The 22,986-nt window shown below is 42.9% G+C and overlaps 1 protein-coding gene across 1 annotated transcript in view; it reads left to right on the forward strand.

Annotated features, from left to right (window-relative positions):
* The window catches only part of LOC104411695 (putative neutral ceramidase C), a 31,116-nt gene extending 13,269 nt beyond the window's left edge, over positions 1-17,847 (forward strand). Inside the window, exons 6-23 of the mRNA XM_010022182.1 lie at positions 368-517; positions 1,102-1,278; positions 1,639-1,766; positions 2,445-2,522; positions 3,559-3,679; positions 5,090-5,215; positions 5,604-5,690; positions 7,611-7,715; positions 7,856-7,937; positions 8,396-8,511; positions 10,680-10,774; positions 11,457-11,496; positions 12,265-12,360; positions 13,229-13,324; positions 13,972-14,121; positions 14,931-14,990; positions 15,696-15,784; positions 17,658-17,847. Of these exons, the coding sequence (XP_010020484.1) occupies positions 368-517; positions 1,102-1,278; positions 1,639-1,766; positions 2,445-2,522; positions 3,559-3,679; positions 5,090-5,215; positions 5,604-5,690; positions 7,611-7,715; positions 7,856-7,937; positions 8,396-8,511; positions 10,680-10,774; positions 11,457-11,496; positions 12,265-12,360; positions 13,229-13,324; positions 13,972-14,121; positions 14,931-14,990; positions 15,696-15,784; positions 17,658-17,847 (1,986 nt within the window). The remainder of the gene's footprint in view (positions 1-367; positions 518-1,101; positions 1,279-1,638; positions 1,767-2,444; positions 2,523-3,558; positions 3,680-5,089; positions 5,216-5,603; positions 5,691-7,610; positions 7,716-7,855; positions 7,938-8,395; positions 8,512-10,679; positions 10,775-11,456; positions 11,497-12,264; positions 12,361-13,228; positions 13,325-13,971; positions 14,122-14,930; positions 14,991-15,695; positions 15,785-17,657) is intronic.
* Positions 17,848-22,986: the final 5,139 nt, after the last annotated feature.

Here is a 22,986-nt window from a genome sequence, read left to right on the forward strand (position 1 = left end):
TTTCATCATCTCTGAGTATTTTTTGTAGGAATTCTGATTTAGAGGCTCTGCCTTGCCAAATGATTGTTGTCTTCAAACATTAGATGAAATTTCTTTGAGGCTTTGACCAACCTGGTCAAGTGGAAGGTGTCCCTGCTCATGGCAGGGAGGGTTGGAACTAGATGACCTGTAAGATTCCTTCCAACCCAACCCATTCTATGATTCAATGATTCTTGCAATCACAGGGAAAGATGGTTGCAGCTCTGAGTGTTCATACGTTGTATGAGTCCTCTCACCCTCTGGCAAATCTACATAGAAAAATACATGCAAATGAATATATTGCTTGATATTTTGGCTGTGTGGGCTTGATGGAGATCTTCCCTTCCAGATGGGGTATGCCAAGCTGGACCAGGTGGGTGGTGGGCTTCTCATGCGTCTCTACAGCCGAGCCTTCATTGTGGCAGAACTTGATGATTCCAGACGAGTAGTGTTTGTCAGCGCTGACATAGGAATGATGTCTCAGAGAGTGAGGCTGGAGGTATGTGGCTGGAAATAAATGACTGGCACAGTTTAGGTTGTCACTGGTATTAGCATTAGGGTTGTAGTCATTGCTAAACAATGCCAAGTATGGCAGCACATTGGCCATTTGCTTTAGTATCTCCTTGCAGTACAATCTTGAAGAAACATTGTGTCTCTGCTGAAGAAGAGCTTTTGATTCCTCAGCAAAGGACTTTGCTGAGGAAACAAATGAACCTTGACAATGTTTTTCTTAGAGGAAAAAATATCACAGATACAGCTGAATCATGAATACATTGACATGGTGCCTGTGTAATGCTGGATCTCTGGCACCACAGAGGAGGGAGGAAGATGCTGTAGAAGTGGGGACCCATTGGATAATCTGGGATTTACTGCAAGTTGGTCACAGAGGTCTTCACTTACAAGATTTTATTATTTTAAGGCTTTTGCCAAGTCAAGCTATGATCTACCAGTATGCGAGTATTGGGCAGAAAAAGAAGAGCAAGGAGGAAGATGAATGGCTGGTTTTTCTGCAAGGGCTGATACAAATCGCCATTGCCCTTGGGGGTGAAAAATTATTTTTAAGTACCACCTCCTTCCTCTTAGGTGCTCAGGCAATTGAAGAGCAAGTATGGTGAGCTGTACCGACATGACAATGTCATCCTCAGTGGCACCCACACGCACTCGGGGCCTGGGGGCTACTTCCAGTACACCCTCTTCTGGATCACTAGCAAAGGGCTAATCAGGCCGTCCCTTAATGCTATTGTGAATGGCATCGTAAAGGTCAGTGTCTTCCAGTCTGTTGACATGAGAGCCCCATAAACATGGAAAAGGTGGGGGGAGATACGTTTGTGATACTGGAGATCTTGCCGTGCTGTTCATGGTAGCACTTTCGAACATTGCAGTCTTAAAACACAGTTCAAGGTGGGTTTATGCTTACCAGTGAAATCAGATCGAAGACCAGAAGCTCTGAAGTCTTTTAGAAAGAGTCAGTTGTGGGTGGCTTCTCAATGTTTTAATAATTTTCTAGAATTTTAGACTACTTAACAAAAGGTGCCCCAAATTCCTAAGAAAGGGTTGTGGAACAGGGCTCACACATACCTTACATGCATGGCTAATACTCCCTGTCTTCCTGCGTTTCAGAGCATTGACATAGCACATCAGAACATGAAGAGAGGAAGGCTTTTTATAAACAGAGGCACTGTAGAAAACAGCCAGATCAACCGAAGCCCTTTCTCCTATCTTGAGAATCCAGCAGCCGAACGAAGCAGGTAAAAGCTCCTCAAGTGGGAGACAAAGAGAGCCCTGAAGAGGACCCTTTGGTTGGGACTGTGACCCAGCCATCTCACAGATGGTGTTTCTGGTCGTTTATGGCGTGGTTGAAAATGTGGAACCAAGACTGTGGCTGAATGACACTGTTGCCATCCTGGGCTCTTGGATGCGTCCCCAGAAATCAGTTACAAGATTGGACCTGAAAGTTGTGGTTGCCCCCTCCAAGCATGTGAGGCATTGGTCAAAGTTGTGACTTTATGCTTTGTTTTTGTTTTTGGGGATTTTTTTGGGTTTTGGTTTTCGTTTGTTTTTTTTTTTTTTTTTTTTTTTTGTTTTTTTGTTTTTTTTTTTTTAAAGCGAGTAGTCTTTAGCAGAAGTTAGCACTTGAGTCAGATGGTATTAAAGTCTCATCCTTGGTGCATGAATAGGTATCCAGAGGGAGTTCCCCTCTTCATCCCCTGGAGAAGCAGTGCCTGAGGTCAGCAACAACCTTAACTTTTCCCTTATCTTCACAGCTGTTTTCAGATAGTCCTCTAAAGTCTCACTGTGTTCTGATAATATCTGTAATAACCTCTTCACTTCCTTGCTCAACCTGGCGGAGATTTAATGAGTCTGAATAATGCAGAGCGTGACTAGAGCTCTGGCTGATGAGATTTCCCTGCTTCATTTTCATCCAGGTATTCATCCAACACAGATAAAGAAATGGTGATGCTGAAGATGGTAGATGAGAATGAACAGGAGCTAGGCCTTATCAGGTACAGGCCACTGAAGTAACATGTTTTTCTGCAAATCCTCATAAACCACAGTTCTGTAGCAGTTCTGTCTTTCTGCACAAGCTCTTTCCCAACACTGACCCCTGCCTGTAGAGCATTGCTCCCAGCTAGTCATCAGAAGAGCTCTAAGGGAAGAGTAAGTGAGAGTCCATGAGTGCAATAAACCAGGTCAGCATCCTCATCTACTCTGAAAGATACAGCAGCACCTGGTCCACCTACAGCTGAGCACGTCTTAGCATGACCCAAAGGCATGTGGGGAAGATGGCCATAGCTGGTCTTCCCTTGTAGGGCTGCAGAAATACCCCCTCTAGGGGTCTCACTCTGCCCCTCCAAACAGATCCCAGCTCCAGCATCAACTGGATCCTTTGGGCTCCTCTTCTTTCAGTTGTTGTCTTTAACACCCCATGTTCCATGGGAAGTGTGCCATTCCCGCAGGCAGCATTTATGGTGCCTGTCCTATCAACAGATCTGCAGGGCAGTGTTCAGCCACATGAAGTTCAGAGCTGAAGGCCAGGCAAATGAAGTAACATGCAGATACAAAGTCATAATTGTGTTTTCCTCGTTTAAAAGTCACAAGCAAAAATCTGCCTGTGTGAAGAGGAAGAGGAGGGTTTTTTATAAGAATGACTGTTCCTTTTTTCCTTTTTTTACATCATCGAATCCTCCTTGTTTCTCTGAAACAAGAAAATAAAAATCCCTCAAAAATACAATTTTCTGGACTCAGAAAAAAGTCAGGTCAGGTCTGAAATAGCTCTTTGTGGCCCTGCTAGTTATGGTGCCAAATTCCTGGCCTCAAGACCTGGACCATCATATCCACGAGCCCTCCTGGTCAGGAAGGGAGAGGATGGTAATAACTCTGCCCTTGTTAATCCATCCCTAGGTACCAACAGTCTGTGTTTGTATTGACCCAAAGAAAATTCCCATAAGTCGATTGGAAATACATAGATTAAACAAGTTAATTGCTTACGTGTAGATTGAACAGTGCATTTCCTTTGTGTGTCTTCCAACTCCTATTCAGCTGGTTTGCTGTACACCCAGTCAGCATGAACAACACAAACCGTCTTGTGAACAGCGACAACATGGGCTACGCATCTTACTTGTTTGAACAGGAGAAGAACAAGGGGATGCTTCCTGGAGAGGTGGGAGTGTTTTCAGACTACTGAAAATAATGGGGAGAAAAATGTCCCAACAGGAAAGGGATGGTTGGGGCTTTCTAGGGGCCAAAGCAGGTTCCTTCAAACAGAAGAATGAGGAAAAAGTTGAACAGTTTGATTTATTTACTTACTTCCTCTAGAGAAGATAAATTGCAAGGTGTGCTCTTGTCTTTCCCAACTAGTAATCAGGGGCATTTATTTAGACTTTAGAAATGAAGTAAATTTATTTTGATTTAACTATTGGAAATACTAGAAAGATGTGTATGGGATATTTGGTCCAAAGGGATCCATATATTGCAGCTGTGGTGTTGCATCAAGTGTGTGGTCAGCCCCACTTCTTTCTTATGGCTTCCAGCCAGTTCTGCCTTCTGATTTTCATTTATCTGAAAGGTTTGCCATTCTCAGAGTGCAAGCACAGTTCCTTTAAAAAACATTATTTCCCCTGAAATGTAAATATGAACATGGACCCATCTCACAGATACTTTGAGTATGAGTTGATTAAGAGGGTGTCCTGTATGTTTTCCAGCATGTGCCTTAAAATTGTTGCCCTATCCTATTTTAATACTCTGGTGTAGTTCATACCAAAGATGGAAACTAAAGGAAGTCTACTTAATTCCTCCTTGCAAATGTTTCTTTTTATAGTGGATTATCTAAAAGTTTTTAACAATACTCAACTCTAGTGCATAGTTATGGGTGCAAGTCAGTGCAAGTTGACATTCATGCAAAGCTAAGAAGTATTTGCAGGATTCAATATTTACCTCACAGTTGCACACTGTGCCCAGCAGTCTCACTAGAAAATGGCTTAAATGTTTTTCTTAATATGAAAATATTTTGTGTTGATGCATCTCCTCTCTATAGCTGGGGGAACAAAATAGACTATCTGTGAGAGCTGGATTCAGCCGACACTCAGTGTTTAACCAGCCTTGCTTCTAATGAGTACTGCTTGCCGTTAACTCCTGCAGTCAGATCCAATAGCTCTCACCATACAATCAATCAGTCATGGTGAAGCCTGGCAGAAAAAAAAAGTCCTGTGCAAAGTGCTACAATGATCCATTTACATCTGATCAGTAACATGAGACACTGGGGACATGGAGTGGGGGGAGATGCCACTGAGATGGAAGAGGTAGATGAAGAAATGCTGTCTGGTTACCAAAGCAGATGCCCCCTGAAATGGCATTCTATGTGTCCTATTCTTCCTTGCTCTTCCTGTCCCTAACCCTTAGGACACTCCTAAATTCCCATTCCAATTCTCCCAGTCACTTCAGAAATGTTTACCTGCATTGCATGCTTATCAACTGGCTGTAATGCCAGCCTGGACTGCACGGAAAGCTGCAGGAGAGATTTCCAATCACAGTAAAGCACTAAAATCCATCTGACCATGTCTGGTTCTGGCAGGGCTCTTTTGTTGCTGCTTTTGCATCCTCCAACTTGGGAGATGTGTCACCCAACACCAAAGGCCCATTCTGCATAAACACGGGGGATTCGTGCAATAACCCAGAGAGCACCTGTCCCATGGGGGGGGTGAGTATGTCTTACCTGATCTACATTACCTTCTGATAAGGACAAAACTTGGGATGGGACAGCAAATAGAGAGCCATGTGGTGGACCACTGTGCATAAAGACAATGTAAGAAAAAAGATCACTGGGTTTTTTTTGACTATTCTTGATACCTCTTTCAGGAACTTACTATGTTTTGTCTTCATTCACCCTGTTTTCTGTCATTCAGCCCAAACCTAAATTCATCTTGCTGCGAAAGTTAGTGTAGTAACCCAGTGCCCAAATCTGAGGTGCCTAGCAAGAAGCAGTTACTTCCCACAGTATGACAATCACTTGTGAATTCATCCACTTTGCAGTGCCACATATTCTCCATGTTAACTGATCACTAGTATTTAAACAAATTTCTTAACAGGCAAAGATGTGCATGGCCATGGGTCCCGGTAATGACATGTTTGACAGTACAAGAATTATAGGGCAAAATATCTACTCAAAAGCAAGGGTAAGTGATATTTTACTTTATGAGTATACATGAATGCTGTTATTACTGGAATGCATTTTCATTTAAGCAACTTTCTTACACCTTTTTTTGTGAATTTTGGTCGAGGAAAGATATGGAGCTGTTGGAGAGGATCCAGAGGAGGGGCACAGAAATGATCACAGGGATGGAGAACCTCTCCTATGAGGAAAGGCTGAAAAAGTTAGGGTTGTTCAGCCTGGAGAAGACTCCAGGGAGACCTTATTGCAGCCCTTCAGTACTTAAAAGTGGCCTATAAGAAAGATGGGAAAGACTTTTTAGCAGGGCTTGTTGAGATAGGACAAGGGGTAATGGTTTTAAATCGAAAGAGGGGAGATTCAGCTGGGAGATGAGGAAGAAACTTTTTACAATGAGGGTAATAAAATACTGGAACAGGTTTCCCAGAAAGGTGGTGGGTGCATTATCCCTGAGGAAATTTTAGGCCAGGCTGGATGTGGTTCTGGGCAACCTGCTCTAGTTGAAGATGTCCCTGCCCCTTACAGTGGAGTGGACGAGATGACCTTTGAAGGTCCCTTCCCACCCAAACTATTCTATGATTGTATGATTTAAATTACTCTAAAGTCCATATTTATATGCTTAAGATCTCCTGATTATCCAGAAAGCACACACTTCTTTTTAGATACATCATAGCAGGTGTTTTGATTTGAAAATATTGGTTTTGGCTTTTAATATTCTTCACTGGTATATAATGTGGATGTTGCCCCTTACAATCTCCCCCTCCCATGCATGCATCTTGGAGGTGTCATTGTGGGAAAAATCACTGGTGTTGAAGACTCCTAGAAGAGCTTAGAGACACTGCTACATACCAGTTGTTGGCCAACTTTGGCATCACACTCCCAAACTAATGCAAATGTGAGTTAAAATGTGCCATCTTAAACATCCATGGAAGATACTCATCTTGCACTGTTTGACTTTGTATTATTCAGCTGGTGTCCTCCACCCTATGGTCTCTGTTACATTGCCTTGTGTCCTTTGGCTCAAAACTCATCTGAATTTACCAGTTCCTCTTCTGTGGCTTTGTGTAATTTGAGAGTAGTCAGCAAGAGGACATTTTTGGGCACTGTTTCAGGGATAGCAGCTTGTAGGAACTGGAACAGGTCCAACAGAGGAGTAAAAGCAGAAGGCTTGATGGTGGCAGTTTGTTTTTAATTGCCATTTTAGATGCTTGCCCTGAAGTCACTGCAGGCTGATCATGACTTGTAAGTGAAAGATTGTCTCAGCCAGAGTGGCCTGGCATGCGTATCAAATGGCAAGGGAAAACACTGCTGTTGTTTTTAACACTTCAGGCTCTTGGCCTTCAGAAGCTGTCCCCTCTATTCCTTCCTGCAGTTACAGGAATGTTACTAAACCTGCAAAACTTCTTTCAACACTTCTATGTACCAACTCAAGGCGTGTGTGCCAGAAAACCATTCACTGAAGAGCTGAATGACTTAACTGTCAGCTGTATAGTAAATGCATGGCAAAGTCCCTGTGTTTCGAAGCAATGAATGCAACAATGTGCATCTTTCTCATAGAAAACATTTCTTCTAGTTGGTCTAAGATATTAGAGATGCCAAAAGGTTGTAACTAGGAAAAAGAAGGTGCCATCCTCATAAGACAGGTGCATGTTTCTGCTGTAAAATAAAGGCACACAGAAAACTGCTGACCACAGAGTGTCTTACCTGTGTTACTTGAGACAGGAAGAGCTTGCAGGACTCAAGCATGCAGGTTGTAGAAATGGACTGATAGAAAAAGAGGAGCTTGGGAAATACACTCTCACTAAACCTGGAAGAGGCTATTGGAAAGTGTCAACAGAATGAAGAAATAATTCATATAGCTGAACCTCGGAAGAGATGGATTCCTGATTTCTTCTTCCTAAAAGATTTCCACCTGTGTACCCCTTAGGAGCTGTATGAACAAGCTTCCCAGGAGATCACAGGACCCCTCAGCTCAGCTCACCAGTGGGTGAACATGAGTGATGTCTCAGTGGAGCTCAATGCCACACACACGGTAAGAGCAGGAGCTCCTGGGACACAGGCATAAGGAGGGAAGAAATGTTATGTTCTCACAGCAGGACTTGCACAGTGAGGGGAACTGGTTTAAAAATATCTTTTTTTCTTTTTCTTTTTTTTTTTCTCTTTCCATTTAAGGTTAAAACATGTAAACCAGCCTTAGGACACAGCTTTGCTGCGGGGACTATTGACGGAGTAGGTGCTTTTAACTTCACACAAGGTAATTTAGGCAGCAGATGTCAATATGGCTTTTGTGCAAATGGGGAAGAGAATGGCACTCCCTCAGATACATTCAAACCCCCAGAGTCATTTAAGAACATTAATGGCTGGTTGAGCCACAGTCTCTGAAGGGTTGAATTTTAGGAAAGTGTGATCTCACAGCCCCCTTGCAAGTTTGTCTGTGTTCATCAGAAAGCTTCTGATGAAAGCTGGGAGAAGAAAGACCTGGCTTTGGGGCAATCTTTCCCATTTGTTCTCATTACCCAAGGGCTGCTAAGATGGAGCTCAGCTGGGCTAAAGCTTAGATTTTATAACTACTCCAGAAAAGGGAGATAGTCAGAATCCACTGAGCAATATCCTATCCCACATAAGCAGGAAGGGAATAATAAATGAGTTTTCTGTCCAATAGCTGCTGGGGAAGCTGAAGGAACAGAGTTTAAAAGATATTTCTCCCTCAAGGCTCAACAGAAGGGGACCCATTTTGGGATGGAATCCGGGACCAGCTGCTGGGAGAGCCGTCCAATGAAACAAAAGCCTGCCACAAACCCAAGCCAATCCTCTTTAGCACTGGAGAGGTAAGAATGCACTGGTGTGTGCCCTGGGAAGAACACTGATTGTTGCTCTGGGCTAGCTTTTGTTAGGGTGCTACAGGTGATATTTGCACCAACCCTATGGTGAAGAACAAGGAGGGAGAGACCACTGCATGGGCTCTGAAGGTATGAAAATATAAAGCAAGAATAAGTGTTGTCATTACTGTGCAACAGTGTGAGAGAAGTGGAAGTTTTCCTCTTGCAGACGTCTTTTCCATATATCCCAAGAGGAGGGGCTAGACCCTCTGCTCTTGTTAGGGTCAAAAAACCCAACTGAAGATCCACCCTGGCCTAATTCTCTGCCTGTGAAACAGCCCCGAGCAGGACGCACAGGGAAAATGCTTGTTGTCAGCAGAGACTTGGTGCCAACAGTGATGGAGCTCAGCATTGCCTCCCAGCATCCTCTGCTGGTGCTCAGATCTTAATAGCTCTGGGTGGATTTTTCTTCCATCCTACCATTGTTTTCCTATCTTAATCCACAAAAGGACCTTTCTTTCTGTCATGGTGCCTTTTGGAAACTCTGGGGACTGTATCAACTTACCCACCTTCTCAGTGTTGTCTTCAAAGGTTTCTACCAGGCTTTGACTTCCTCTAAAAATGTCCTGTTGACTTCTGTGCTTTTCTGTTATGTCTATGCAAACATCTGATAGTTCTGTAAGCTATAACATCAACTGATGCCAGACTTACTCGTCCATGGGTAAAATCATACCATGCTCAGTCTGGAAGTACCATGGGGTGAGGTACTTCAGCACAACCAGTCTTCAAGGAGGACCAGCACTGCAGCTACAAGGAGGTTGCTTAGGACCATGTCCAGAAGAATTGGGGCAGTCAGCAAGATGGAGATCCTCCACTGCTTGGGTCCCCATCACAGGGATGCGCCACTCACCCAGGGGAGGGCTATTTCTTAGGACCAGCCTCTGTATAGCTGTTGCCCTGTTGGTCCCAGCCCATCCCCATTCTTGAGGCTCCTCTGTCCCGGGCAAGACTTCGTTTTGTTCTTACTGAACTTTCCCAAAATCCTACTTACAACTTCAAAAGAATATTGATGCTCCATTTTCTACCTGCTATTCCCTTGTCATTAAGGCAAATGCACTGTGGTGGAGATTGATCATGTCCAAGGTCCTTTAGAGCACTTAGGGAATGCCATCTGGATGAGGCAATTCATTGTTATTCCTTTCATCAGTCTCTTTAAAAGCTTTCCTAGCAACACTTTGTGTTCCATCAGCTCTTTGCCTTACCTTTTATAAAAAGAGGTCCCAGTGCAAAGCCTCCCCCCACCCCACTACCTTCATTCAGGATGATGCTATTGAGAGTAAATTACACTTTATTCTTACAACTTCATCACCTTTTGAATATCCTTTTATGGATACTCAGGCAGGCCTCCTGCTTCTGATGTGCTTCACAAGGTTTTTTCATTCAGGTTTTCCTCTAGTAAATTGCTCCTCAAAAATCTTTTTGGCTTTCTGAAGTGGGATTTTGCGTTTCATTTGCTGGGCCCATGTCACCCTCAAGCTCTTGTTGTTCTTAATTTCTTTTTACAAGACTTCTTTTAAAATTAATTAATTAATTAATTTTTAAGATGAAATGCTGCTGTAGTGGGTGTTTTGGCTGCCACAATGCTGCTGAGTCCAAGTACAGTGTGGTCCCTGCCAAGAGACAGTTTGAAATCAGGGCTATGTTGAGGGTTCCCTGAGCACCACCCTCTGGGTGATGCACAACTGACAGTGCATTTGCTCAGCTAATGAAAAAGTAACTCTCATTTCCCACCACCATCAGGCTCTCTGATTTCACTCATTCAGTTTTGCTCTCCTGGTCAGATGATCAAACTTATTGATTCTAAACCCATCCTTTTCCCATGCAGGTGCGGGGTTTCTAGGTGCTACTCTGGACTTACTTACCACTTTGCTTTAAGCTGCCACTCTAGTAACACCTTTTTATTCTTCCTGCCTTATGCATAGTATTTACGTGTGTCTTCTCTGTCTGTTATGCTCAGACAACTTGCTGTACCTGTGGAGGTAAAACACTTTCTTGTGTGCCTGTCTACAAAGTAAATCTATTTGCCTGATTTATTACTGTAGGAAGGAAAACACTTCCACTATCTTTTTTTGCTACTATCCTGCGATAGTGATATCCACTTTTTTATTTTACCTCAGATGACTCGGCCTCATCCATGGCACCCTGACATTGTGGATGTTCAAATTGTTGCCATTGGATCGCTGGCAATCATTGCTGTTCCCGGAGAATTCACGTATGTGTTTCTTTGGTTTTGTTCTATGTGTTGCAGTCAGCAGCATTTCATTCAAACTACCTCCGATACTTCTGCATGCAAGTAGAAAGAGGGTGTAGCCTAAAAGTTGTCCCCATATATAACAGCTGTGCAGGCACTACACTCATGTCCACTGCATATACTTTTTTGTTTACTGTCTCCTCTGATTATCTGGGGTTTTCCATTTTCTTCTGCATTCTGTAAACTAGCCATGGAAATGAGTAAGGTGCAAACAAGCTTCCTAAATAATTTTCACTGTTCATTGCAAAATACTGTTTTAATGAAACAAAAGGAACTTGTTTGGTTTGGTTTGTTTTTCTGGGGGGTTGGAGGTTGTCACGCCACAAACACCATAATGGTGAATCACACTGATTGTTGATGGTACAATGGTGAAAACCTGGATAGGATAATGATTTATTTCTAACTCCTTTTTTTAATACCCCACCTTACCCTGGGTGCTTTCAGTCTCACCCTGTCTTTGGTGATGTATGTGAAGTGTTTTGAGGTGTTTTGATAGAGCTCACAGCAGAGAAGCCTTAAGGGATGCAGAGTAACACTACAAGTGCTATATGAATTTCTGGTGGTGTGCTGTACGTCCAACCAGCAATTCCTGCTTTAGCTCCCTGCATTCCTGAGACTGACGTTGTTCCTTTAATGACCCTAGGACCATGTCTGGACGTAGGCTACGGGAAGCTGTTAAAAGAGTAAGTTGCTAAGAAAGATGTTTCTCCAGAGCGCAGCGTATCTGGAACTTCACAATTCTTGCCTTCTGTTTTCTCCCTTGTTTCCTTCCAGCTGGGGTCACAGAGCTCATGTCTCACAGATGCTTCCTTCTCACAGTTGCCTCAGACACATTTTGCATGTGCTTATTGACGTGCAGGAGAAATGAATATTCTCCCTGAATGAAGCAAACCGGTTGAGTTTCAGTCCATTAAGCCAGCACAAGCTAATTCAACTGGGATCCAGGCATAACTGATGCTAGCAGGAGTTGTTTCTCTGGTAGGGAGAGGCTTAGCTACTTAATCCCTACCAGGATTTTGCAACATGAGAACAATAGGGAAAAAAAAGCAGATGTATTTTTTCCATTTTCCTGATTGGTATATCCTATTCTCAGCTCCAGCCTGAATACCATTTTAGTCTCAGAAGCTATGTCCACGACTCACTGAGCCTGACTCACATAGTTGTATCACCATTTTTTTAGGAATGTACAGTCATCAGTTTCAAGAAAACTCCTAAATGTATCAAATCTATTGGATTACAAGGTTATTTCTCCTCTTCTCCTTTGGAAAATGAATATGAGATGTTAATAAAGGCAAATTGCACTTCTAGGCTTACATTCCTGAACACCCAGCCCCTTCCACACTGTAACTTTGTGTTCTGTCCTGGCAAGTAACAGTAACAACAACTACAATAACAATATAATTGTACATTAAGTAGTTGTTACAAGATAAGTGATTTATTTCCTTTCTTAGGAATTTGATTCCCATGGTGCACCAGGAATGGATGTTGTAATTGCAGGTCTGTGCAATGTCTACACCCATTACATTACCACCTATGAAGAATACCAGGTAAAAGTTAAAATTGCAGATGGAACCTGTTTAACTGAGTTCATCTTTGGCTGTATGGGATGATAATTTGTGTGAAATATGTATGTTTAGGGTAGTTTTTCTTTGCTACAAAAAGCTGAAGAATCTGTAGCAGAAATCTTGAGACCTCCTTGTTTATTCTGGTCTAGATTATGTGATCCAAGGGCCAACATGGTTTCCTGACCATAGCTAGAGAGTATGTATGCATGCTTTTAACATGGAAATGGTCAGATGTACTGAAGGGAGGTCTGCTGAGTTCAGGTCTGGTTTCGTAATCTCCTGATGGCTTGGAGGAATTAGACATTATCTTCATAATGTGGCAAAATTGCCAGAAGAAAGATTTTGAGCTATAGGGTTGTAAGAACATGAATTGCAATGCCATGTTGCTGTGGAAAAGATCACAACAACATAGCTTGCAAACCCCACTTTTAAGGGTCTCCACAAAGCTTGGTAGATACTAGGCTTTGAGGAAGATATGAACCATTGAATGGAATCCTTGGGTTTATAAACTAAACTGGGAGGGGAGGTTGGAAGAACTGGGGTTGTCCAACCCAAAAAGTTTGGAGAGGAGACAACATACATCATAAACCTTTGAAAGAGTAAAAAAGCTCTTATAATTGGGAAGAGCGACAACTGGTCCTCCCTGTTTGCAATGGATTAGAGAATGAAGAGTAACCTTAAATTGCAGCAGAAATACTTAGACAAATTTTTGGGATGTCTTCCTAGCAGTAAGGGAGTAAATAAACCCCTGCAGGTATAGTGTTGATCTGATCTTGGTACAGTAGGATGAGCTGTATAAACTGCTCAAGAGCCCTTCAAACCCTCCTGTTTCAAATTTATCCTTTGATAGGTTCAGCGATATGAGGCTGCATCTACTATTTATGGACCACACACCCTTTCTGCTTATATTCAGCTGTACAGAGAGCTTGCAAGGTCTATTGCTACGGTAATCAAAACTTCCTATATGCCACATGCTGCAAGAGACATACAAACCCTGTAAATGGTGATGGCTATATTGTTCCTCAGTGAGGTTGCATGATTGCCATCCTCTCTTTTCTCATAATAAGTGGCTTTGAGAAATTCTCATGTGGTATGAAAAGAATTCCTGTAGTGAGGGTCTCATACCACTTGAGAATTTCTGGTTTGTTTGAGGTTTTTTTTCCATTCAAAGTTGAGGAAACTGGTACCTCCAACCTTTCAGCATGGCCTGAAGTTGCTGCTTTTCTACCAAGAGGAAGAAGAGTCTGCTACATTTCTGCTGCACATGGTCAATGTTTGTTCCCATTGTACCTGTGACCATGTGAATATGCAGGACTGGTGGGTGGGCACTGCCTTTTGAAGTCATGGGATATTCTGGTGGGTGGGTTTGGGGGAACTCAGCAACAGGACAGTGGGTGTCCTGTGGGGATTGCTCCTGCATGCAAAGCACAGATAAAGATCCTCTTATTTGTTTTTACGCTCGCTTTATTACCCTTGTTTTAAAAATCTGTCTAAGCAAGGACTTGGATAAAGAGACACAGTAGTGGTACCAGTCATCAGGGAGATACTGGCTGTATATATCTATGTATAACGAGCACATCTTACGTCTTCCAGAATACAGTTCAGAATTTGCAACGTGGACCAGAGCCCCCATTTTTCAGTATTTCTAATCTTACCTTGGTGCCTTCTCTCATTGTCGATCTTGTGGCAGTGAATAAGACATTTGGGGATGTGCTACAAGAAGTGAGACAACAGTATCAACCGGTGAGAGCTTCAAGGATTTGCTAAAACCTGTTTAGGAAATCAACTTTAAATTCTTACCCCTCATCTGAAAAACTCTATGTTTTCTAAAGGGTGGTGGTGCTGTCAAACCAAAAAGGCCTCATCGTTCTTAGTGAGCATAGTTGAAAAGGCAGACACAGGACATTTTCATGCCAATGCTATTGTACTGAATGTGATTAAAATGGGTGAATTAAGGGGAAAATAAAAGCTCCTTATTCAACATGAATAAGATTCCCCTTCTGCTTCAACATAAAATAACAGTTGATGATTAAATAGAAAAATATTGTGCAGTGATTTCTTTACAAGCAGAAATCAGGTCACCTTTGATGTCTTTAGCATGGAATATAAATGAAATAAAAATGTCAGAAAGGCTCCAGTTTTAAATGCTCAAAGTTTAGATAAGGCGTTCAGAGCAAGAACTTTCATCTCATTGCTGTCTCCAGCAGTAAGGTAGGAAGAAGGCAGGGAGGCATTCTTAAAAATTTCACCTATTTCCCTGCTCCTTTTACACAGAAATCTTATGTGCTATGGTGGAGTTTATCCAGCAAGAAGGACAAGTGGAATGGCAAGGCACAGAATACCACTTCACAATATAAATTGTCCCTTGCTATTGCAAAAAGTATTATAAATAATTATAAACAAAAAGAAAAATAAAAACCCAACAAAACAAAAAACCCATACCCCCAAAACAAAAAAAACCCTGTCAAACCACTAAAATCTTCATATGGCATCTTTGAAAGTTGTGCAATGTGCTGCTCAGTTTTTAATATAAATCTCAATTTCCCCCCCAGACAGAAGTTGCTGAAGTAACTTTTGTAGGTGCAAATCCCAGGAACTCTGCAGAGAATGCGGTAAGTATCACACAACGGTGCTGGGACTGGGGATGTTTGGTATTAGTGAATATTTAGTTACTGCCTCTGCCTGACGCATTTTAATCTTGGACATTCAGGTTTGAGAAGGAGTAAAATTTTGTGCTTCCAGTTCTTTTTTCCCTTGCTGGGAGTTCAGAAGAAGCTAGTTTCTCCCTTTAGAGTGTGCTTGGGGAATTCCCACCACCAAAATGCTTTTGGAGCAAAGTCCTTAATTTGGGCACATATGGACCATTCATGATCTCTTCATACTATTGAAGTCAAAGGCACTTGTGTCATGCATTAGGCCAAACACTCTTTCTCTGTTAGCTTCCAGTGCCATTCAGTCATAGCAAGCATGGTCTCTAGTCTCTATCCTATCAGCCCAGTGCATTATTTTAATAAAACAAATTAAAACAGCTAAGTATTTAATTTGTCCTATCACTCATCCTGCATAGACTTTGATACCAAGTACCTCACCTCTCCATTCTCTTTTTAATGATCAAGCTTTTTATTCATTCTTTGAGTTATTTATTAGCTTAAATTTGTGCTTTGGCAGTGAAATATAAGTGTTTTTTGCTAGTAATTACTGCATTTTCCAGTAAAGCACACAGAAGCATAGTCCCTTCTCCAGTTTAAAGTGACACATTAAAGCAGGGACATGCCTGTATCTTCAGTGTCTGGCTAACTTTGTTACTTTTATTTGAGACTGAACACAACTTCCTGACGGTGGAGAGGTACACCAGCACTTCGGACAGCTGGCATGTGGTACAGAATGATGCCTCCTGGGACACCAGGTGGGTACCCTGACAAGATTTCACACTTCCACAGTCTTCACAGGGTAATTCAGGTTTAACCTGAAAGGCTTTGTTTCAGAGCTCCCAACTGTAGGTTGATCTTGTCCCTGCAGATGATGCTCTCTGGAGACAAATTGGTCTGTATTTGGGCGGCTAACTTGCCAAGACCACAATAATCATTCTTCCCCATGGGTCTAGCTTCTGCAATGAAGGCTTATAAGTTTGGGAATGGTAGAAGGAAGAGCAAGAACTACGGAAGATTCATAAGCCTACATCCATTGATCTGCCTTACTGTGCTGATAAATAAGATACCAAGTAGAAAACATGAGAGGTTCACTGCAGTTAGATTTTCATAGGGAAAAACTGGCCAGCTTTCCTGACTAGAAATAGTCAACAATATTAAAGAAGTTTGCAAGAAAGCAAAGTTAAGGTTAGAGATGTCAGTCTTAAGGGAAAATACCCACCAAACAAAGCTGCTGTCACATTTCAGGGCTACACCAGAAGTCAGCACATGAAATAGGAACACCAAAGGCATTTTCTGTCAAATCATTCAATTTCAAGTTACTCCTGTTTGAATAAAACCAGGCATTTTCCCACCTTCCTTTGCAATCTATCTGTAAGAAATAGGACCCTGGAAAACATCCCTTTTGGGGTATTTTGTACTGTCTCAGTGCAAACACATAAAATCCGAGATCAGAGAGGCAATGTTCCTGACAGCTTGGTTTTATCAGGAAAGTATTTCTCAGGATTTATGATGAGCGTTTATAGGGCGTAATTCTCTTTGCCCACGTACAACCAGCTGTTTTCTAAATCTAATCTGGTAGCCAGGACTCTGACTGTCCCAGCATGGGAGGTATATTCCTATCTGCACTTGGATGGCTGTTTTTCTAAGTACTTGCCCTCTGTTTAACACTTGCGCTATGTTACCTTGTCACTCTCATTGATGTCAACCTTTCCAGTCAAGTTCTATTTGCAGTAGGGAAGTGTTTGGCCCCACCCTGCATCTGCCATGGGGGCAGCAATTGCTTTCTTGGGACTGTTTAGAAGGAGAGGCTGAGCGACAGGCAGGAATTTGCCTGGCCCTGCCTTTAGCAAACAACCAACAGAGATTAAGACATGGTTAAATCCCTGTGAGTTCATCTGTGAGAAGCCTATTCCCAAGGGGTGTCTGAGCTAAATTCCAGAGTCCCAGAGAGGTGGTCCTGGTTCACTGAGGCTGGAGGGCAGGATGAGGAGGAGGCTAGGTGATGGCATAGATCTGTCACAGCAGCATTTTTAGGTCACAGCATTACAGTCAGGCTCAGGCTGCATGCCTCTGGTCCAACCCATCTCCCAACAGGGCCAACAGTCATGTGTGGCTGTCTGTAGAGTTTAGAGATTGAGCAGAAGTGGTTTTGCACAGGGAGTCTGCAAAAGAAAAGGGGAGTCTGATGTAGAAATGGGTGCCAGAAGCCCTGAGCTCAATTATGATAGATTTTGCTTGTGATCTTCAATAAATACTCATCCTCTTAGTTCAGCATTGCCTCTGCACAGAGAAGACTAAGCTGATGGCTATTGCTTACAGAGGTAATGTTGTATGGGGTTATGATATGGAGTTGGGAATGCAAGAACACATTGGTGGTAATATTCTTCATCAGCAAGGACCACTGACTTGTTTTTCCATGTTTCTTAGTTATTTTTCAGCCCTGCTGGGTTTTGTGTTGGCTTGCTGGTTGCTGCTCTGACAGCCTAAATATCTAAGGAAAAGTTAAAAGAAGCTTTAAAAATATGTTTAAGTGGAGTGCATTCACCTCATTCCACTTAGCTCTTGGGATATTAAAATAAATGAAATGTATATTTTCTTGCTGACTGCAGTTTTTGTTTTGACTGCTAGGTTTTACTGGACCAAAGGATTACTTGGTCGGAGCAATGTGACTATTGAATGGCACATCCCTCATGGCACAGAGCCAGGCATCTACAGGATACGGTACTTTGGGCACTACAAGAGAAGATTGTCTAACAATCTCACTATCTCTATTCCATTTGAAGGCACGTCTTCAGTGTTTGAAATCACAGCTCCGTAGGTGATCTTGTTCATTGAAGGAATTAGTGCATGCCTGGAAGGTTTTTTGTGGCATACAAGACCCTATACAACATTGCTGTCCCTCAAGTGCTGCTGGTCATCCTTTGCTGTGCAGAGCTTGACTTCCTGCAAGGTTTTGGCTTTTACCTGCAATTCAGTCTCACTAGTTCAACATATTCTCATTCAAGCAGTTCGTGTCCTGGCCAGATCTTGTTGCAGTTGATTCTTATTGTAATAAAAGATGTAACTTTTTCTTCAGTCATTGAAGTGCTTATTGATTGTGAATAAGCTCTCTCTTAGAGAATTAGTGCATACTGGGAGCTAATCCAGACCATAAAATAGTCCATAAAATTGACCCAATGCCATAAAGCTGGAAAGAGCTGCTGAATTCCCAAGGCATCAGAAGACTCCTCAATAGTGCTTGAAGTGCAAAGGTGACCTCTTAGGATGGGATAAATTGGGATAAAAAGGGTACATACTTATCAAAAAGTTTTGAGTATTATTTCATTTAATCATTCTAGTTTAGGGCATTTGGAGGATTCCTTCTCTGAGTTAAAAGCCACCATAGACTACAGGGGGTGGTGGGGCAACAGTGCCATATGATGTGAATTGTGCATAGTTCTCCAAAGATTAGTGGTCTTTATTTCACAGATGCCTGATGAATTGCTGTCTAGGGTCCTACCTCAGAGGTCTCTAATAAAGAAATGAAGGTCAGTCACTCACAAAGCTAAATACTAGAGCAGTTTTCTCCTCCTATATTGTGCTACTCTCTTTCATAAATGTCACTTTTGAACTGACTGGTGCACCAGGTGTCTTCAGTGCTGCAGATCGTGTGTGGGTTTGTGTCATTTCAAGGGCATGCTAGGCAAGTTTTAGAAGAGAAGCCCTCTAAAATACCTCAAATAATTACAAGTGGCCCAAGAAACTACAGATGGGCTGGAGGCCACCAAGTCCTTGGAAGGACTACATGTGTTTGTTCTGGTTTTATGTCCTGAAGACATGATGTATCTGGCACAGTCCAGAGGTAGGATGCTGGAAGAGAAAGACTTTGGAACTGACTTTATCCACTCTTCTTGTCCTTGTGTTAAGCTCCCGTCCAGCCCTCTGACCAGAAGAATGGGCAAAACATGGCATTTTAGCCTATCCATATCACTTTGGGATACATCAAAAAGATTCAAAATAAGGATGCTTACATGTGCCAGAGTTCATGCACTCCACCAGCAGCCATATGCAAGATGGGGATTTTGGGAGGGACCAATGGGTGAGGGAGAACCTGCAGCTGTTAGCAGAAGGTGACTGATGTCCAGCCAGAGCAGGGTTGGATTTTATCACAGTAAGTTTGTATTTCAGGTACTGCAGAGGGAAATCAGTAGGAATTGAATTTATGAATTAAAGCTGTGGGTGAGTCAGCTGTTTTGGTTTAAGCCCAGCTGGTAACTCCGAACCACGCAGCTACTTGCTCACTCCCCCTTCTTCCCCATCTGTTCCAAGAAGCTCTGAACAGACCTCAGCCTGCTTCATTGTAGCATCAGGAAGGATGCAGGGCGAGCAGGCTCTGTCTGGATGAAGGGTTGGCAATGCCGGTGGCCAAAGCCTGAATCTCACCTACAGGTAGGTCACCAGAAGGGTGTACCTTGTTGCAGAGGTTTATGAATTGAGACCAATAATATACTTATTGGTATAAAATATAAATATTGGTATAAATAATATAAATATTGGTATAAAAGAAACAAAATTTATTTTATAGAACCAATTAGAACTCTGTTGACATTTGGTGGATAACAGATTTGGAATATCAAATGGAAGGCCAGGCTGGTTGTGATTCTGGGTGAACTGATCTAGTTCAAGATGTCCCTGCTCATTGCAGGGGGTTGGACTAGATGACCTCTGAAGGTCCCTTCTAACCCAAACTGTTCTAAGATTCCGTGAATTGATACTACAGGTTTTAGATAACCCAAAATGCTCAATCACTCACCAATAAGGTGAGGGCTCTCAATCTTCAGGAGTTACCTTGGGTGGCATACCAACCCAAGGTGAGAGTCCCTGACTACAGTCCTTCTGTTCCAAGGAGGACCAACTCAACCAACCCGCCAGTAGGGTTCCATTTATATCCTTGGTTGAACCTGATCTGTGGTCAAATAATGGTCACATTAACACTCACTGGCTGGGGTTGTTTACCTGTTGCACAACAACAGTCACTATAATACAAATGTGACTGGGGTTGGCCTGCACAGGAGCAGTCACCATCACATAACCAGGGCTGGCATGGAACATCTGTGGCCAGAGGGCCTCTATTGCTGCCAGGGCTGCTGCTGCTACAGCCCTCCACCACATCTAAAACATCAGTGAAGGGTTTTATCAAAGTGCACCTGTGACCACTTTGATGCAGTGCTGGTGGCAGGTCCCTCCTGAGGTGCCTCCCTCCAGAACTGCCATGGGGTACCATAAACAGGGATTGCTCCACAGTGCCTGAGTCTCTTCTGGCCTCTGTAAGTGCTAGATCTGGGGGCCAAAGGGAGAACAACATATGTCTTTCAGATCTGGATTTGGGATTCTTGTAAAACTACAGCTAAATAATTGTAAATGTTTAATAAGCTCCAACAATGTGTACCAGTTTTGTATGCAATCTCCTTAATTCTTCAGGGGATTGTCAATCAGATAATTCTGCCTCTCTTTAAAATCAGTAGGAGAGAATGAATTATTCATTCTAAGCCAACTGCAATCAGTCTCAGAGATTCCCATCCAGAAGAGCTCAGAGCAATCGCAATATTGAGTCAGGAAAGAGAGAGCTCTGCAAGAACAACCCTGGGAATCAACTCCCTGAAGATGCTTTTAATATCTTTTCCTAAGAACTCACCCAGTTGGCCCATCAGCCCTGCTCTCATGGCAAAATTGCTCTGATGGCAACAGTGGCATCTCTGGGATGTGGCAGCAGCAGAGGATCCAGCATCACACTGTGCCACGCGACAGTGGGTCAGGACAGCAATGCTCAAGCTGAAAAATAATCCAGAAAGTTTATTGCAAAGTTTTCTCCACTTTGCTGACATTTCCATGTCAGACCAGGCATGGTGAAACACATTGCAGCCCCTTAAAACAAGGTCAGATCATCTTTATGAGATGCAGGAACTGCTTTCTCGTCTGAAAATTGTGTTGCTTAATGAATCCCAGTATAACAATCACTCTCTCCCTACTTGCTATTTTCCTTACACTGTGTAAACTAGAACAATTTGCACACAAATACTTCTGTTTTCCTAAAAGAAATACATTGGAAAAAAGGAAATAGTGTTTCAGTTTTTCTCAGGCAATACAGAGATGTCTGATTTGATTGTTTCAGATAATTTTGGTTGTATTATTGCATTACACTAACCCTGGATTTTTTTTTTTTTTAGCAGTGCTGGTACTCAGTGTTTCTGCAAGCAAAACTGAATACACGCTTAAAATGCTCATGGCTAAGATTTACCTTCTAAAATGTGAGCATCTGACCCCAAAAGAGGGTTTTTGGGAAGCTGGGGTTTCTCGTGGGAGAAAAGGGTTGAGAGACAGAATTAGAGTACCTAGAGAGTCCCACCAGTGCCCCAGAGCAGCCCCCCCTTGTGAAACACCTCACAGCAGGCTTATTTGTTTGTCACCAGTGTGCACAGGCTTCCTGAAGTTTTGGGAGAGTCTTTTTTGGAACCTTTCGTAGTGTTTTTTTTTTTTTTTTTTTTTTTTGTATGTGTGTGTGTGTCTAGAATATCCAGCAGCTCCTCGGTGTCATAAAGGCTGTTGAGAGAAATCCTTTGGTTTTTTTGCTCTTTAACAGCGTGATGACAGTCATCCGCTGTTGCCATAGCGGTAAGTAGCCGTCCTGTCCAACCCGTGCGTTTCTGGGTGCTGTGGTTGTATCGAGCAGCCACTAGGTGCCAGTGCCGCTTCACACGAGAACAAGTTGGGGGCTGAACAGAGCCAAAGTCTAGAAAAAACTTTGAGGAATTTGGGCAGCTTGCCAGTTGTTAAATATAGCATTCGTCATCACAGTTGCTCTTCTCTCTCTCGGGCTGCTCTCCCTCAATGTATGGCCATTTGTGCCTTGCATATTTGCTCGGGAGGCAAGCAAAACTCCACCTTTCTTTTTTTATATCGTGGGACATAAACTAGTATGAATTTGAGAAGCTTGTGTCCTCAGGCTGAGCATCCTTGCAGAGCTCCTTTGCAAAACTCGACCATGCTGTAACTTTCCTCCTGCACAACATCCCAAATCTACCAACAGTATTTGGAGCTGCAGAAGAGATGCTAAATTAGGCTCTGACCTGAGGCACTTGAGGGAAAGGGGAGAACCCCTCTGCTGCCTCTGGGCTTTGATGCAGGCTTTTAGGATCTGTTTGATCCTGTAGTTGTCTGGTGCCATTTGGATACCTCCCACAGAGGATGATTGTGTGCAACCTACCTAGAAGTACACCAGCAGCTATTTACTTTTTAACATCTTCACAACTGGAACTGTGTATTCACAAGGTGAGTCTGGGGACCAAGGAATGTCATTCTCCCAGTACATCCCTTAACGAGCCCCAAATCTGGATGTGTACGGTCCCCATCTCCTGCAGGTAGCTGGAGCCAGGCCAGGACAAGTCTCTGGGCATGGAGATGAGTTCAAGGTGGTAGGACATCTCCATGGAGAGAACAGCCCACGCCAAGCACCCCCTGAAGGAGAGGGCCTAGTGGGTAGGGACTGTCTAAGCCTGCCAATGTCACTTAACAAAAGGCAGCTGAGAACTGCAATTTTAGCTGGCACAAAGGTTTTGGGGTGATAAAATAATTTCCAGCCCTTGAAAGAAAGGAGCATCCCATGAGACCACAGCTAGTGAACAGCAATGATTTGTGGTACCTGACTGGAATGTCATCCTCCAAAGTACTGTTCTTTCCCTCCTCCCTCCTCCCTAAAAAAGGGAAGTCCAGATAGGTATATGGTGGGGAGATGAGATTGTCTGTGAGAGATTTAGCTGAGCTAGTGGGAAAAGGGAGCCATGCAAGCTCAAAGATAAAGCTGCTCCCCTTGAAAGTCACTGGAGACATTGCCCCATGGACTTCTAGAGGGGGTTTCAGTGGGACATGGGAGATGGTTTCCAGGTGGGATGTTTCAGGGTCTATCCAGCTTCAGAGGTGG

The sequence above is a fragment of the Nestor notabilis genome, unplaced genomic scaffold, assembly GCF_000696875.1.
Source record: "Nestor notabilis isolate BGI_N333 unplaced genomic scaffold, ASM69687v1 scaffold3089, whole genome shotgun sequence".
NCBI lineage: Eukaryota > Metazoa > Chordata > Aves > Psittaciformes > Psittacidae > Nestor > Nestor notabilis.